Source organism: Oculina patagonica, chromosome 1 (assembly GCF_052425735.1).
Source record: "Oculina patagonica isolate OP01 chromosome 1, crgOcupat, whole genome shotgun sequence".
Lineage (NCBI taxonomy): Eukaryota > Metazoa > Cnidaria > Anthozoa > Scleractinia > Oculinidae > Oculina > Oculina patagonica.
Genome location: NC_135758.1, coordinates 6,958,058 through 6,974,501, shown reverse-complemented (window position 1 = coordinate 6,974,501; position 16,444 = coordinate 6,958,058). Strand labels below are relative to the sequence as shown.

Below are 16,444 nucleotides of genomic sequence, written 5' to 3'. Positions count from 1 at the left end.
CAGTTTTAATTTACTAATTCAAACAGTCTTCAACTGTCAAGGGCCATTGTACTAACAGTTAATTAGAAGTGTTAATCCCTTTGCTGTGTCAACAGAATTTGGAAACGCTGATGATGTTTTCGGCAGATTTTAGATACGTGTGCGAAAAATAGCTATTTCTGAAACTTCGAGCTCGTTTCCAGGGTCTCTCTCTCAGGTTGCTATTTCTGCTGTGTACGCAGGCAGCATGTTCTATTGGAAATTCGCGAATCTGAATGGTTCTTTCACAGTCATCTATTCGCTGATAAACTACAACCTTGCGCGCGTTGCCTTGAAACGAAAATTATTTTCGGCTGCACTAGGTTGATTATTCGCGCGTACAAAACTCGGACTCGTAATCTAATTGTTAAATGGCGAAGCGCGAAACTGCCCTGAGGCAACTATTAAAGCCGACGTAATGTCGAAAGTAAGCAGCCTTTATTGTTCTAGGCAAGCCCCATGGCTGTTCTATAAAACATTGATTTATACCAGTTTTGACATTATGCGCAAATAGCGCGCTCTGTGGGCTTTATATCAATCAATTTAGAAATGAGTGTTTCTATTTCTCTAAATTTAAGTATCTATTGGTTGTTACAAGTACTTCTTTGTTCGCTTTTGAAAGTCGCGCGCATAGAGGTGTTGAATTTTGGTTTGTGTTCTAAAATAGCGTTTAATCCCATGATCACCCGGCTCGGCTCCCGGCTCGTAAAACCCAAACATGTCCACTGATTTCTCCTTAGCCTATAGAATGGAGGTCAAAAATCGTTGGGGCATAATAATAATAATAATAATAATAATAATAATAATAATAATAATAATAATAATAATAATAATAATAATAATAATAATAATAATAATAATAATAATAATAATTAATGGACTTATATTGCGCAAGTATCAATCAAGGATTTTCACCTGCGCATTACAACATTTATAAAAATATAAATTGCTAACTGGCCCTAAAATTAATAAAAATACTAAAATACATGATAAGTGTAAAATTACAATCAATAAAAAATAAAAATTAGCTTAAAAACGCCTTCTGAAACAAAGGAGTCTTAAGATACTTTTTAAAACTATTTACAGATAAAATATTTCTAATAAAAATGGGAAGATCATTCCATAATTTTGGAGCAGCCATATAAAACGATCTGTCACCCAGGGTAATAAAAGACTTGATGGTAGGAAATTTTAAAAGTATTCCATCATTTGACCTTAAGTTGTATCTACCACCAGTATCCCTAACAGATATAAGTTCGGTAATGTAAGGCAGAGCGAGACCATGGATAACCTTAAACGTTAACAATAAAATCTTAAAAACAATACGAAACTTGACAGGCAACCAATGGAGTGATCTAAGCAGAGGAGTAATCTGTTAAGGGAATGTCTTAATCGTGCCAAAGAACACTTTTGTATGTAATAAATGTTTCCTACTGTTCTTGTTCATTTTTTTACCCCCCAGGGTGAGTTTGCGAATATATAGTCAGCCACTGGAGTATGCTATTAACAGTTTTATTGACTCTCTTCTCAATAGTAGCAGCAGCTAGTGGCAGCATATCACCTACCCAGACAGCACTGCAGCCCTCCTCCACCGCCAGCCCCAGTCTGCCGCTGAATGGCTCTTTTCAGATTTCCATACAGCTATCCCAGACAGCCTGGTCCCAAGATCTCTTTAACAAGCAGAGTCCATTGTTTGTTGCTTTGGCAACAAACATAACAACAGCGGTCTCGGATGTTCTCAAGACGGTTGGGTACGCTAGAGTTGAAGTCGTGGAATTCAAACCAGGCAGTGTTATTGCTGTTCTGAATGTAACAGCTCTGAGTTCAAACGAGAAAACCATGAAGACTAGGCTTACACAAGAGATGGCAGATCGTCAGCTTGGTGGCTTCTCAGTCGACCCAACACTCTATTCGGGAACTCTAGTCGACGTTGTTCTCAAAGTTAAATTTGCATGCAGCAATTCTGCCGTGGACAAGGGGTTTGACAAGAAAACAGAATTTGTAAATGCCATTAGCACCACGATGTCCACCAACCCTGATTTTCTTGGCGCTAATATTCAGAGTATCGAGTGTTCTGAAGCAGACAACATCACCATGGTTACCGTACGTCTTCAGATAAGTGATCTATCATCGTCCAACCCATACGAAGAGTTAAGCGACTTGAAAAGTCAAGTTGATGCAGGCAAAGTTGGTAACTTCTCCGTGGTCCCTGAATTGAAATCATACATCCCTGGAGAAAAATTATTTTACGTTTACGTTACTTTGAGCTCAGAAACTGCTGACAAGGTAGAAACCAGGAAGCAACTGGAGCGGTTTGTAGAGGACGAATTTAACGGTGATGGCGACTTTAAGTATGTGCATGTTACCGTGCCCGATAGCAAAACTGCGATCATTGAAATTGGAAAAAGTTCTTCGACCTCTGAGTTTCTGACTGACGCACTAGATCCTCTCGCTAAAGATCTGAAAAATGCACAACTAGGAAACGTAACAGTTGTTGCAAGTAAGAACAGAGTAACCATCGATCCAAAATCTCTAACAAGAAAGATTTTCGAGGTCTCCTTCGTTCAGTATGTTCCAAGCTGTGAAGACAGTGACCAGAACAGTTTGCTCTACAGAAATCTCGGTCAAGGTATCTGGCAGTTTATAGACGAGAACATAAGAAACATTTCCATCAGCCAAGTTTACGTGGAAACCAAAGTGATAAAATTGAGATGTGAGAACAATTCGACTGTGCGAGGCTTCAGTTATGTCTACATGAAGCCGAACGCAGAAGATAATCTCAAACAGTTCTTGGCGGCGTTTTTTAAATGTAAAACACACCTTAATATTTATAACAAGGGTGTTAAAATAACTCTCAAGACGCCAACAACACCTGACACTGACGAAAGGTGGAGCACTTCACTTGGTGGAGTGGGGACCACCTACATTTGTCCAAAACCTAAGCCCACCCCAGCCCCCACAAATTTACCCGCGACCACACCCAATCCACCCCCCACAAGTTCGCCCGCAACAACAGGATCTCAAACAACCGAAACCGGTATTTCCAGTACTGGAAAAACAAGCACTGGAAAAACCAATACTGAGCCTCAAGAAACAACCGAACACACTGAAACAACGACGCCGCCGACGACAAGAGTTACGCTGCCTACCATGGCCATTGAACCTGAATTGTACATCAAGGTAAAGCTCGGAATGACCTGGGGTGAGTTTTGCTCTAAGCAGGATACATTAAAAGAGAGGATTGCGTGGAACGTGCGTGACAAAAACGACACCAGGGTGTCCCCCGACAGGATTGTTTATGTCAATGTTGAGCGAAACTGTGCTGACCAAAGTAAAAAGGACGAGCTGGCAGATGTGTGGTTTTATGTCTCTGAACCTGGCTCTAAAGAGGTACACAAGGGTCTCACTTTAAAGGCTTACGAGGTGTTTAAGATGTTCTTTGAGAATGGAAACACAAAACAGCTGGGGTCGGACTTTGAAGAAAAGGTAACTTTTTTCTGTGTTCATCATGATATTTTGAAAACACAGTTTTCTCTACAGCTATGCATACGTTGTGCATTGCTTATGTTTATCTTTTTTGAGCAAACGTTCCAACCTTTTTTAACCGGCGTCCCCTATTTTTGTGGTAACTGAATACCCTAGCGTGTTACCGTATTTTCTCGATTATAAGCCCCCCCCCCCCCCCCTCCTGCGGCTTTTATTTCAAACTTAGTCCGGTGGACCCGGCGGTTTATTCGAGCCTGGTTTTCAGTAAGCAACGGTTATCATGTGACAAAAATGTATCTGCCTAATTTACCCACCGCTTATTATACCTCAGATATACATTTGAGGAGCCTTAGAGACCCGGCGCTTATTCGGTACACGGCGCCGGTTAAATCGTGAAAATACGGCACATATATATATATATACAGTAGCTCACGGCTCACCATTTTCGATAACAGTTCACCTTTAATTTTTATTGAAAAAAAAATCGTCATTTTAGGTACCCGCCCATCGTATTTATTACATATGCCTAAAAAAAAAAACTACTTGTAGGAGAATTTAAGCGCATTAAGATCATGATCATGAAGTTGTTCTTTTCTTCTTTTATTTCTCCAGGTTGTGCAAGTAGGGTTAGCTGGTAATGACGCGTCCGAATACAAAAAAGAAACTGACGATAAAATGCCCTCCTGGGTGATTATCCTACTCGCTGTGGCTGGAGCAGTGGGACTGTTTCTTATGCTGTTAGCTTGTTGCTGCGTAAGTTGCACTTTTTAATTATACTTGTCGTAATAAATGTTAGAGTTTAATAATAATAATAATAATAATAATAATAATAATAATAATAATAATAATAATAATAATAATAATAATAATCATTTGTATAGCGCCCTTTCCATACGTTCAAGGGCGCTTGACAATGTTAAAAAGTAAAATATTAATTAAATTAAATAAATTACAATTTACTTTGAATTTAAAAAATAAAATATGATTAATATAAAAAGGCTACAGTTTACTTTGGATTAAAAAATAAAATATGATTAATATAAAAAGGCCTCTCTAAAAGGCACTGTTTTAAGTTCTTTTTTAAAAACGTCAAGTGATTCAATAAGTTTGAGTTTCTTTGGAAGCGCATTCCATAGTCTGGGGGCGGCAACTTGAAAAGATCGTTCTCCATAAGACTTAAGTTTGTTTTCGGTACAACCAACAGATTCATTGATGATGATCTGAGTTGCCTGGTCGGTGTATAGTGCTGGAGTAGATCAATTTCTAACCTTTAAACGACTTTAATTTTTTGAGACATTTTTTGATGACATCCAAGCACGGCTAGAGTTTCCTAGCTGTCTCCAGATATTTGATAACCAGTTCAACTCACTTTCAAAATCAAACCTGGTCTAGTACTGTTATGGTCATAAGGCAGTTTTCAACTGAGTGTTGTAATCACTTTAGCCAATCACAAAGACGCAGTCCATCCAGTGAACCAATTAAAACTCGAAGCAAATACATGCAGCCAACGCGAAGCGCGGGAAAGCGTGCGCAAGCGAGTCACGATTGGTTTTGGTTTAAATTTTGATTGGCTGAGAAAGTGGAGCAAGAGTTTCAAGCCAATCACTTAGCTTAGCTAGTAATGCAAAACCAATGCAAACGCGAATTACTTTCGACACTGAAGTGAAAACCGCTCTATGCTTATCTAGTCAGTTATGTGATTAAAACTATTGACAGCCTTGGACTGAAGTGGATCCGGACCAAGCATGTATTACGTACGGGCTAAAGATCTTTTCAAATGCAAATGTCTTGACTTGTTTTAATGATATACCCCTGAAATAGCCTTCGTTGCAGACTAGTTTTTGCTCTGTTTCGGATAGAATAATACGAAAATCAGGCTTATCAGTTATCGATTAATGATCATTACGAATCTTTTCAGCTATGCAGTGGAAACCAGATTTCTCGAAGCTCAAAGCGAAACTAAAATTGTTTCGATACGGAAGTTCGAGAAATCCGGAGTAAAATTGAAATTATCGACTAAGGGATGGGAAACGACTTTTGGTTGCACTTATCGGGTTGCCTGATTTTCAAACATTTTCTCTGATCATTTACTCCCGAGAAAGACGTCTGAAGACGGACATAAAACGTCAGACAAGTTTCTTGGGAGTAAGCAACCAGAGAAGACGTAACGCCTGTGATCATATAAAGGCTAGTTAGCGAGAGATTCGAGAATCAAAAAATCGGGATTCTACTCGTTGGTAGTGTGTTGTCGTTTCATTCGAATTGTGAGTGTGGCGTTTTTAGAAACTGCTTCAACTTCCATTTTGATTGTAATCATACTCAAATTCTTTTCCTCTGTAGCTGTTTTGCTGTGGTGCGAGACGGCGGAGAAGGAGAAAGTACGAATCTGAACACCCTCATGCACTGCACGTTGTTTATATTGATAGTGACGGTTCGGCAGCAAGAGGTGCTAAAGATAAAGGAAATAAAAAGAGCGCAGGGAAAGACGCAAAGAAATCAGAGGAAGGTAAAGAGAAAAACACGAAAGAGGATGGCGATAAAGACGGGTATAAGAACGATGGATACGAGTCTGATAATAAAAACAAGGTTTGTTTTGCACTGCTTATTTCATCATCATCATCATCATCATCATCGCCATCATCATCATCATCATCATCATCATCATCATCATCATCATCATCATCATCATCATCATCATCATCATCGCCATCATAGCTTTCGTTACTTTCAAGGGACTCGCGCTATATAGGCAAACAACTGTCTAAAATGTGCAAAATGACGCAATTAACTGTAAAAGCGATGTACGCGCAAAATGGCAAAGTTATTGAAAAAACGCATCACTTTTGTTCTTCAGTTTTCCTGCGGTTAGTTCCACACCAGTTTGTTTGTGTTTAGTTCCACTCCGGTTTGCTTGCGGTTAGCTTTTATATGTTAGTAAGGGCTGTACTTTTTCTTAAATTGACGACTGTATCAATTGCGAAGTACTACTTTTGTTTACGTCATTTTGCGCGTGCATTTAGACAGTTGTTTTCCCTATATAACATTATGGTAGGGCGAGGAGACTTCCACGAAACCACCAGGCTTATAGAGGAGGCCACCTCGGTTAGCAATATGTTATTAATTTAGTTGTGGATGTGCGGCTAGGACAATTCAGACTCATTTCATTAAAATTCAATCATTTTTTTCCTAGAAGTAGAACAGCTAGTCGAACCAGTGATCGATATTGGGAAAGAATTCCAAACTAGCTTTTCGGACTGATCAGGGTAAAAGGGGTTGTTAAGTCAAAAATGGTGAAAAGGTGTCCATCATAGTACACATAGAAAAAACTTGAGAAAATCCTTTAAATTTCAAAACTTCAATTTTTACAATCTTGATTGACAAGTGACAAGCCAGGGGCCTTATCTAATTTCAGATTGCTTTTTCAAGTTGAACAATGTTTGTTTGTAGTAAATAATAAAGATGATATTTTTTCCCAGTAATGATGACGAGAAACAATTCAGATAAAACAATTACTGTTCTTGTTTTATTCTTTTGTACTTGGCAGCAACTGTATGTTTTAATTCACCACTTTTCTCTTCACATTTTACGTTTCTCATTTCCCGTACCAACCTTTGCACATTCCAGTGTGTAAATTCGAAGTGTGGTTCGCATATCACATTTGCACTGAAATGTCACAGTTGAGATCTCAAAGTTTTGAAACTATAACTATTTTTTGCTGTAACAACACAGAATTCCATCGATGGAAAGGAGAATTGCGTCGGCCAGGGCGACAAGTCACCAAAGAGTAAAGCCAAAGCACTCCAGGATGACACTGGTAATGCTTACGGGTCTCTAAACAAGACCGGAGATCACACCTACGCATCAATCAACAAGTCAGGCAGTGGTAAAAACAGCGACGGCAGTGGAGACAAAAACAACAATGCTGGAATGGCGATCACTGCACCTGTCCCCAGTAAGGGTAGTGACAGTAGTGGGGGTGACGGCAAGAGTACCAAGAATGCAGGTTATAATGCAATGACTGCACCTGTCCCCAGTAGGGGTAGTGACAGTAGTGAGGGTGACGGCAAGAGTACCAAGAATGCAGGTTATAATGCAATGACTGCACCTGTCCCCACTGGGGGTAGTTTCAGTAGTGCAGGAGGTGACGACAAGAGTAAAGATGGTGGGTCCTCGAGCTCAGATATCAACTCCGCGCGGGATGTCAGTGGTGGAGAGGTAAGAAAACTAAACGAAGTAAAGGCCTCTGTACTGCGTCACACGCACTACAATTTGCTTTCTCGAATCTTTTTTATAGCAGGGATAGCGCAGTGGTGAGAGCGGTCGCTTCCCACCAATGTGACCCGGGGTTGGATTCTCAGACTGGGCGTTATATGTGTGTGGAGTTTTGTTTTTGGTTCTCGTCACTGGTCCGAGGGTTTTTCTCCGGGTATTCCGGTTTTCCTCCCTCCAAAAAAACCAACACTTCCAAATTCCAATTCGATCGGAAATACACGACTCTACAAGTTTATAGCTTTTATCCTCACCGTGTCTAAATAAAGGTACTTATCATGTTTCTCAACCCTCTTTTATTCAGAGCCAAAATAGTGCGTCCCAGCCTAGCACGGCCTCTCTCATGAAAGCAGACGCTAGCCCCAAAGGCGGAAGAAGGGGCTCACATGTTTACTCATCTATTGATGACGATGTACCTCTGACTCATAAGACAGGAACTGTGGGCATTGTGGCGTTGGCGATAAGGAACAAAAATGAAACGAAAAAGGAGAGAGAATTCAAGGTGAGCGTTTAAACATAACCAAACTAGAGCTGGCACCATTAAACCGAGTAAAAATAATCCAAGATTTAACTGTTCTTAACAGCAGCTAATTTCCACAGTTTTTACAAGTAAACAAAATCATAAAAACGAAGAAAAACGAAGGAAACAATCAACGCAGGAAATATTCTTGATTAAAATCAAATTCTCCCTAGGAAATTTATAGTGAATATATTGCTAGTAGTTAGGTGAGTTCTGACATTGATCAGTTGTGCTCAACGTTTTGTGTTTGTCTCGTAATGCAGAACCTTAACAAAGACGTGCCCAATGAAGAGGTCAAGTACCCCCCGGACACCGGCAGTAAAAACAGATACCCGGATGTTCTACCAGGCAAGTGTGCCGTTGTGCGACCGACCAAAAAATTGACGATCATTTTCTTCTTTGAACAACCTGTTTTTTTTTTTTAAAAAAGAAAGAAATAATGAACTTTAGATTGCTTTTTCAAAACACAAGATAAGGACTGACGGTTCGCGCAGAAAAAGAAAACAAGGTTTCTCATGTAGGTGTCAAATTTCCTGGAAGCGATTGATTGTGGATGAAAGCGATTTTTACACAGTCCCAGTTTAAAGTTCCGAATGCGTAACAAACCGAATCAGAAAGTTTCCAGTTTGTCAAAGATTTAAATTTCCAAGAAAAGGCCAGGGTTCCTTTGTCACCACGTTTTACAATATCTGTAAGCTAATTTTTCGTTTGCAGCCCGTTAGAGCTAATCTTAAAACATTAGCCCATGTATTGGTTTTTGTGTTACATTTCGCTTTTCGCTGCTGAGTTTAAATTAAGAGCAAAATGTAGGCAAAAGCAAGAAATTAAGGACAAGGAAAAAAAGAATAATTGAAGTTTTTGATCAAATCTTGTTAACCAAACTCGAAGATGACACAAATTCTAGATTTACCAGTTTACTTTATCTTGTTAGGGAGGCTTAAGTGAAATCTTCTTAAAACGTGGTCATGTTAATTTGCCTGATTTTTTCAAACTTTGTGTTGTGCAGCTCCTAGATCTCGTGTCAAGCTATCCTCTTCTCCTGATTACATCAACGCTAACTGGATCAGGGTAAGCGTATACCCAGCCGTTTAGTCAGGAATAAATTGTAAATTCATTAGTCGATATCACAAGCAAACAGTAGTCTTTGTAACCAATCGAAACCAACTAAAGAGCGCAGCTGAAAAGAAATGAAGCTATATAAACCCATTCCCGAAGACCAAGCGACAATTAGCACAGGCGATACAAAATAGACCGAGCAAAAAATTGGTGCGCCCGGAACTTCCGCTCGCACTTTTTTCTGCTCGGTTTACTTCGTGTCGACCTGAATGACCGCCCCTGGGTCTCCGAGGATGATATGAACAATACCGTTATACAAAACTTGCGCAAACGCTCTGCCAACTCTGCGATGAAGCCACTAGAGTAGGGAAATTTCTGGCTCTATTACTGTTAGATGTTAGAATGTGACAATGTCTTAATGAGTTTGAAATACTGATCATATATATGGACTGCGGTCAAACGATGTAAATCAAAGTCCAAACTTGCATGTATGTTCGAGGGCTAATATTGCAAGTCAGAATAGTTTATTTTGGCGTGATGTGCTTCTGTTCGTTGATGATGAACTTTTTTTCATACTCACTTTTTAGGACCACAAGGGACAGATATGCTACATTGCTACCCAGCATCCTCTGCGTGAGACCGCGCAGGATTTCTGGCGAATGGTCTGGGACCAAAAAGCTCACACGGTTGTCATGGTGAACATTGAAGAAAAGGAAAAACCAGTAAGACAGGTTTATATACCTGGAAAGAAAATAGTTATGAAGATAGCTACCAGTAAGAAAACTTCTGAGTAGCGTTTACTTATAAGGACACTGTCACGAGCTTCACTTGGTGGTCCAGTTTTACAAAGGCTCTCATCTTTCTTCAACACAATTTGCTTTATATCTTCACCTTGATGTTCTAGATGCATTTCGTTAACGAGCAAGAGAACTTTGGCAATTTTTGACTGCCACCAAAAAAAACACAGCTTATGCATGATTAAATACTCCACCCTCTTCAACGTTCATACATGCGTGAAACTAATTTGTAAGCATATAAAAATAAAAATGTAGTTCCATGTTTTTATTTATTTTAATTTTCTCTTGAGGCTGAATTCATTGATTACCTGCCTAAAGAACATGGAAGCACAAAGCAATTTGGTAGCATCGATGTTACAGTCAAACAGATAACGGAAAAACCGGACTATATCTTGACTATCCTGAGCATCGTTGAGGGCAAGGTAAAGCGCAATTGTCGTTTTCTTTTTTTTGTCTAACTTTGACAGGAAAGGTAATTAGATGGTCTGGATGGGGTTGACTGATAGCTAAGAACTGAAGAATTTTTTAACCATCTGCCTGGAAATGACGCAAATTTTAACTGATAGCTGAGATACGAGAGGTTCAAAAACTGAGAAATGTGCTGACATTTTGACTAAAAGCTGATGAATAGACGAATATAACTGAGACTCTGAGAACTGAGATGAATATAACTGATGGCTGAGACGTCATTACCCCCATCCAGACCCTCTATTTAAAGGTGGTCATGACTTTTAGCCATCTATCCGGAGCGCAGGTTATATTGCATAAATTTTATAACTGAAAGTTATAAATGTGACAAAACTCGCAAAAAATTAACATATAAAATAAAACATTTGCATTTTTGCTGATTTACCAAAAAGTATCTGTCTTCTAGAATACAGCCTCCGCGCGCGAAGTCTCGCATATAAAGTTCACTTCGTGGAAGGAGCGCGCGATGCCCAATGTGGCCCTGTTTGTTGGGTTCGTGTCGGCCACGAGAGAAGCGAGGAAGAAATATGCTGACTCCAAGGCTCCAACCATTGTGCACTGCAGGTTGGTAATGTAAGGTCATGTTAACCCCACTGGTTTAATATTGCGATCGTAAACTATGTTTTTTTGAGGTTCCCTTTGTTCTGTAGGCTTAGTCATAAGATAAGGGTCTGGAAACTACAGCGATGGACACGACTAGAGGTGTCTTGTTTCCAGTCTCCAACAAGAGTTGTCTATAAATGAGACTAGATAAAAACAATATTTACTTGTCTTTCAGTGATGGTCTCGGCTTCACTGGGGTGTATATCGCTGTGGATATCGGTATCAAGAGTCACGAGGAGAGTAAAACATCAGTTGTTGATGTGTTTGAGTTGTCCAAAAATCTGCGGCGTGACCGACACGGCATCGTTTGCACCTTGGAACATTACAACTTTATCTACCAGGTAAGGTTTAAATCACAATTTGTTTTCACGGCCTTGAAAAATGTTACATAATGCCTTGTTTATCTTCACGTCGTCTTTATTAGCGCGTGGTTGCAACACGAAACGACTAGAGATTGTGGAACTAGCTTGGACGGGACGCAAGTCCATAGCGGGGTTATATCGTCTTCACCCAAAACAGCAACTCCGCTTTCTCCAACATTTTTTAAGGTTAAATTGTATAACATAAGAACACAACACAGTGACCCTGGACAGGACTTCAACCTGTACATCTCGTTCTAGGATCCAACAATGTGACTCCCATATCGGCTTGTCACAGCACAAAACAATGTAGCTGTAACTTTTATATAACGTTCGATTTTATCGGTGACTCGGTCTTGTAGACCGTGGAGAGCAGTGCAGTGAAAAAAAAATCCTGAAAACACTACACTGCACTTTTCTTTATAACATCCATGAAGTCCGTTTTGCCTGGTATCGTAGGTTTTAAGACTGTGAATATTCCAGAAATATTGCTATATTTCTAAAGCGTTCTAAAAATTATTGTGATACTGTTACTCATTTTCAGGCTCTCTATGAATACACCGTGAACTACAACAAGTCAGTTGAGGTAATGTTTCTTCGCAATGGAATTGTCAGTGCGAAGTGCGCGCGTGTGTGCGTTGATACTATAGGGTGCTAGCGCTGTTAACATAAAACATGGCGGGGTTTCCCTTGATCTGTGTATGCCGTGTATGCTAATCCCGGGAGGTACTCGGGTATGTTTTTTTTTTTTTGGGGGGGGGGGGGGGGTGGAAAGTGCCGCCCGGGTCTCCAAAGTAACACCCCGTTTTAGAAAGAAATATCAAAATATCATACCCCGTTCTTGGAATGGTCTCTAAAATAGATACCCCGTTCTGGATCAGACGGCCAAAATTACGAACCCGTTGGGCGGCACATACCCGTATAGTTGTTTTGGGGGAGTATCGCCCCGGATGCCAATACTTCCAAAGCTTGATCAGTCATTTCTGTTGCTTGTGCGAGTCTTTACACAATGGTATTGTGCTAAAACAACTGTTTGCGATCGAGGTTGTCCGGGAGTGATAGACCTGGTCATTTTACCCGACTGGTCACCAGGGGAATTTGGGTTCGACATCTGCTCGAGGCAATTAGCGATACGGTCGGAGTCCCAAAAACACATGCATGCAGTGGGTGGATCAGGATAAAGTCGAATATTCATAAAAGTCAAAAAAGGAAAGATCATGAATTATTATTATTATTACCCCGATTAATTACTTTGCCATTGTTAACTTTGAATTCATGAATATTGAATTTTATCCCGACGTACGCATGTGTTTTTTTGGAACTTCGATATCTCTTTTTATTAATTTCTTCGTATGTTTACAGTTTACTTACTTGTATTTTTTTGTGTTTTCGTTTCAGTGAAGCGACATCTTTGAGATAGTGGATACAGCCACTTATCATCAAAACATACTTTTTTACATACTTTAATTAAAGTCATTACAAAGCCAAGCAGTAGGAATACAATTGAGGAACTGTGCGCCTCCAAGTGCCTGTTACAATGCCAATTTTTGTTTTGTTACTTTTAAAAAGTCTGTAAATCTTCATTTTTTTTTAAAGGCGTCAGTGGTATTCTATATCAGTTCTATTGGCAGAAGTAGCACTGTTTAATAACAAGAACTCCGGTTTTAATCAGGGCAGTAATTATTGTATTCATCAGGAAACTTCTTCGAAGTGTGTAGTAGAGTAGGAGCTCTCGTTAGCTTGTAATACTACTGGTCCTCTAGTGTAGCCGTGGCTATTGTTTTTGTGGCTCGGGGCATTGTTCCTGTTGTGACAGGGTTTCGAACCTTTTAGGTTAAGTACCAGTTTTGCGAGTTTGTTTCCCGTGTTAATGTTGTGGTTCAATTATATCCTTGGTACAATTGGTATTTACCTTATTGTTACTTATTTCGCGGTCACTTAATTTCGCGAAAATGGAACGAGCATATTTCGCGAAACTTGATTTTCGCGATTTAGTCAAAACAGTAAGTTATTAACATAAAAAAGACAGCAGAAAACGTTTAAAATAAATTTTCGCAGGTCTTTAATTTCGTGATTTTTTAATCGCAAAAATTAAGTCCCGCGAAAATAAGTAACAATAAGGTACCTTTGCTTTATATTCATTATCATATATTGCTATTTACCAAAACAATAGCCCACGCGCATGCGAACGCAGACGTACATTCGAACAGCCACCGGGAAATATGTCCGCGTAAAGGAAAATACCACATTTTACCAAGTGAATAATTGAACCAGAACATTAATACAGAGAGTAGTAAGAAAGATACGAAACTCATTTCCAGTCAATAAACCTTTTCCAAACGTGTATAGAGTAAGGTCAGCATTTGGAATGAAGTCCAATCAGCTAATCAGAGTGCAAGGGCAAGACGCATCGCAGCACTGAGTTACTGGAGAATCAAGACGAAGAGAACTTAACATTGTGTAAATAAGTTAGTTATTCGCTTTTTTTATTGCGTAAGAACTTGTTTTGTTTGTACAGATACGACATAGCTTGATATAGCACGTGATATCACAGGAATATGTAAATTAGACTTTGATCAGTCCTTTTTGCGAAGCGAAGACGAGAACACGAGATCGCTTTTTTACGAAGTTTTATGTTGTAAATAGGGACAAATTTCGAATTAAACGGAAATTATTTCAAATACAATCTCGAAGTTTATTATAAAGAAACCCAACAAATATTCGCGTCCGCGCGCGTGCCTTCACATGTAAAAGGTGGAATTAAGTTTTTTAATCGCTGTCTTATGACTGTGTTATACTCTGATTGTTATAGGCGAAAGTATTGTAAAAAGAGACAGCTTTAACCTGTTTTGTGGCCTCTATTTTCTAAAATCGTCGCCAGAATCCAAGCCTTGAAGCTCGAGCACTTCCGTTCCAAAACACGCCACAAAAATGGTCAGCGGAATTCCGTTACGCCATGTTAGCCTATGTAAGCGCTGATTTGTGTCTCCCCCTGTCCGCCAAACATTTCGGGGGAATAAGTGCCGGTTTTGGCAAATCTACGGTGAAGCACTCGAAGAATTTCCGAATTATTTCCCCCGACCGGACAGGCTTTGTAAAAGGGAGACTAGATTTGTAAAACCTATAGATTTGTAAAACATGGATTTGTAAAAGATGGATTCGCTTCACTCGTTTTTATCTGCTTCGGGTTTTAACCACCTCCCCCTCCTCTCTCCTTTTCTCTTCGCGCCTCCTTTGATGAAAAAAAAAAAAGGTGTCCAATAACAGGATGGTTATCTGTCAAGCAACAATGGAAATCTATTCTCAGTGGCCTTTGGACCCGAGAGTTGAGTTAAGGAACATGTGAGTCCGCAGGCGAGAAGGCAGTAGGACTAGACCAGGATAAGAGAAAAATACAGTAGAACCCCGGTAACTCGAACTCTGAAGGGAAACGAAAAACCGTTCGAGTTAGTGGGGTTTCGAGTTATCGGGGTAGATTGAATATTTAATTTGCCAAGTTAATAATTGATAGTTCACTGATTTTCAGCACTTCAGTAAACAGCACAGTGCAAATTAAACTTATCTCGTCAGAAACTCTAACACGATCATTAATTCTCAGGATAAGAGCGAAAAAAGGCTTTCAAATACGTGATCTGTTTTGTTACTCTAATCAATGGGCAACCGTGGTGAGTTGCAAGAACCGGGATTCGAGTTATAAAATGGGATTTGGGTAAATGTTCACTGAGAAAATTAGATTTGGGTCACTGGGATTGGAAATTACAAACAAATAAACAATAGAACAGGGACTGGGATTTGGAAAAATAACAAAACAATAGGCTGGGAAATGGGATTTGGGCAAAATTTTGGATGGGAAATGAAATTTTACAAGCCCTTCCCCTCCTTTCAAGGCCCTCTTAATTAATAAAGCTAAACAATTTTAATAAAGGACAACTCCAGAGTTAGAGTTAAGGCTTTCCACAAGTTGCTCGGCAACTTTTTGGCAACTTTTCATATTTCGAGCAACTTTTTCCTCTTCGAGCAACTTTTTTCCTCAAGAGCAACTTGTTGGATTTTGAGCAATTTTCAGACCGAAGATCAACCGAGTGTTGTTCAAAGGCAATACGAACGTTTCCGAAGATTTTCGAGGAACATCTGAAGACGTTTCAACTATCGGCTCATTTTGCATTAAAACATTACAAAACTCGTCAGCAAACATGACGTCATTGATATCTTCACGATTTTTCTCAGTTAAAGAAATATTTTCCCTTAATATGTTATTAAGATACTTTTTTTGCTGTAAAAATGAATAACCCTGCTTAGAAATCTTACGTATACCCTCAAAGGGAACTTAGCATATATTTAGAGAAATTCTCTTGATTAAAAGCAGCGTTTTGGATTTTAAGGAGCAACTTTCGAGCAACTTTTATTATCAGAAGCAACTTTTTGGGATTTTTGGAGCAACTTTTGAGCAACTTTTTGGGAAATTACGAGCAACTTGTGGAAAGCCCTAGTTAGAGTAACTTGACTAAAATTTCTCATTTAATTAATTAAAGCAAGGAAATTTAATGTCTCACTGACGACATGTAGAGACGTCACGTATTTTATTATAAGAAATTAAAATTTCTTAGAATGCGTGACGTAATATGCATGATTATCTTTTTTTTTCGGAATCTCGAGTGTTTCGTAGTTTCACTTTCCAAAGCGAACCTCAATCGACGTGGTAAGTACAACTAACCTTGGTTTTTAGTCCCCCGTTTTACCAATTTTAGAATCTTAGTTCGACTTATAAGATAGCTAAGACATTCATAAATCCACAAAGTTACAATAAGCTCAAGTAATAAAAAAAAACAACTAAACAAAGTATTGATGTCAATTACAAAGGCCTTCAA

General features: G+C 39.3%; 1 protein-coding gene and 1 pseudogene across 2 annotated transcripts in view; both read left to right on the top strand.

Annotated features, from left to right (window-relative positions):
- The window catches only part of LOC144653799 (uncharacterized), a 40,217-nt pseudogene that overhangs the window by 1,854 nt on the left and 21,919 nt on the right, over positions 1-16,444 (top strand). The window lies entirely within an intron of this gene.
- On the top strand, positions 1,516-13,171 carry LOC144636335 (uncharacterized). Its single transcript, XM_078495525.1, has 13 exons — positions 1,516-3,504; positions 4,117-4,257; positions 5,845-6,090; positions 7,234-7,719; positions 8,078-8,275; positions 8,557-8,641; positions 9,300-9,361; positions 9,937-10,071; positions 10,437-10,568; positions 11,021-11,178; positions 11,393-11,558; positions 12,121-12,162; positions 12,975-13,171. The coding sequence occupies exons 1-13, from the start codon at positions 1,516-1,518 to the stop codon at positions 12,975-12,977; spliced, it is 3,843 nt and encodes a 1,280-aa protein (XP_078351651.1). The 3' UTR covers positions 12,978-13,171.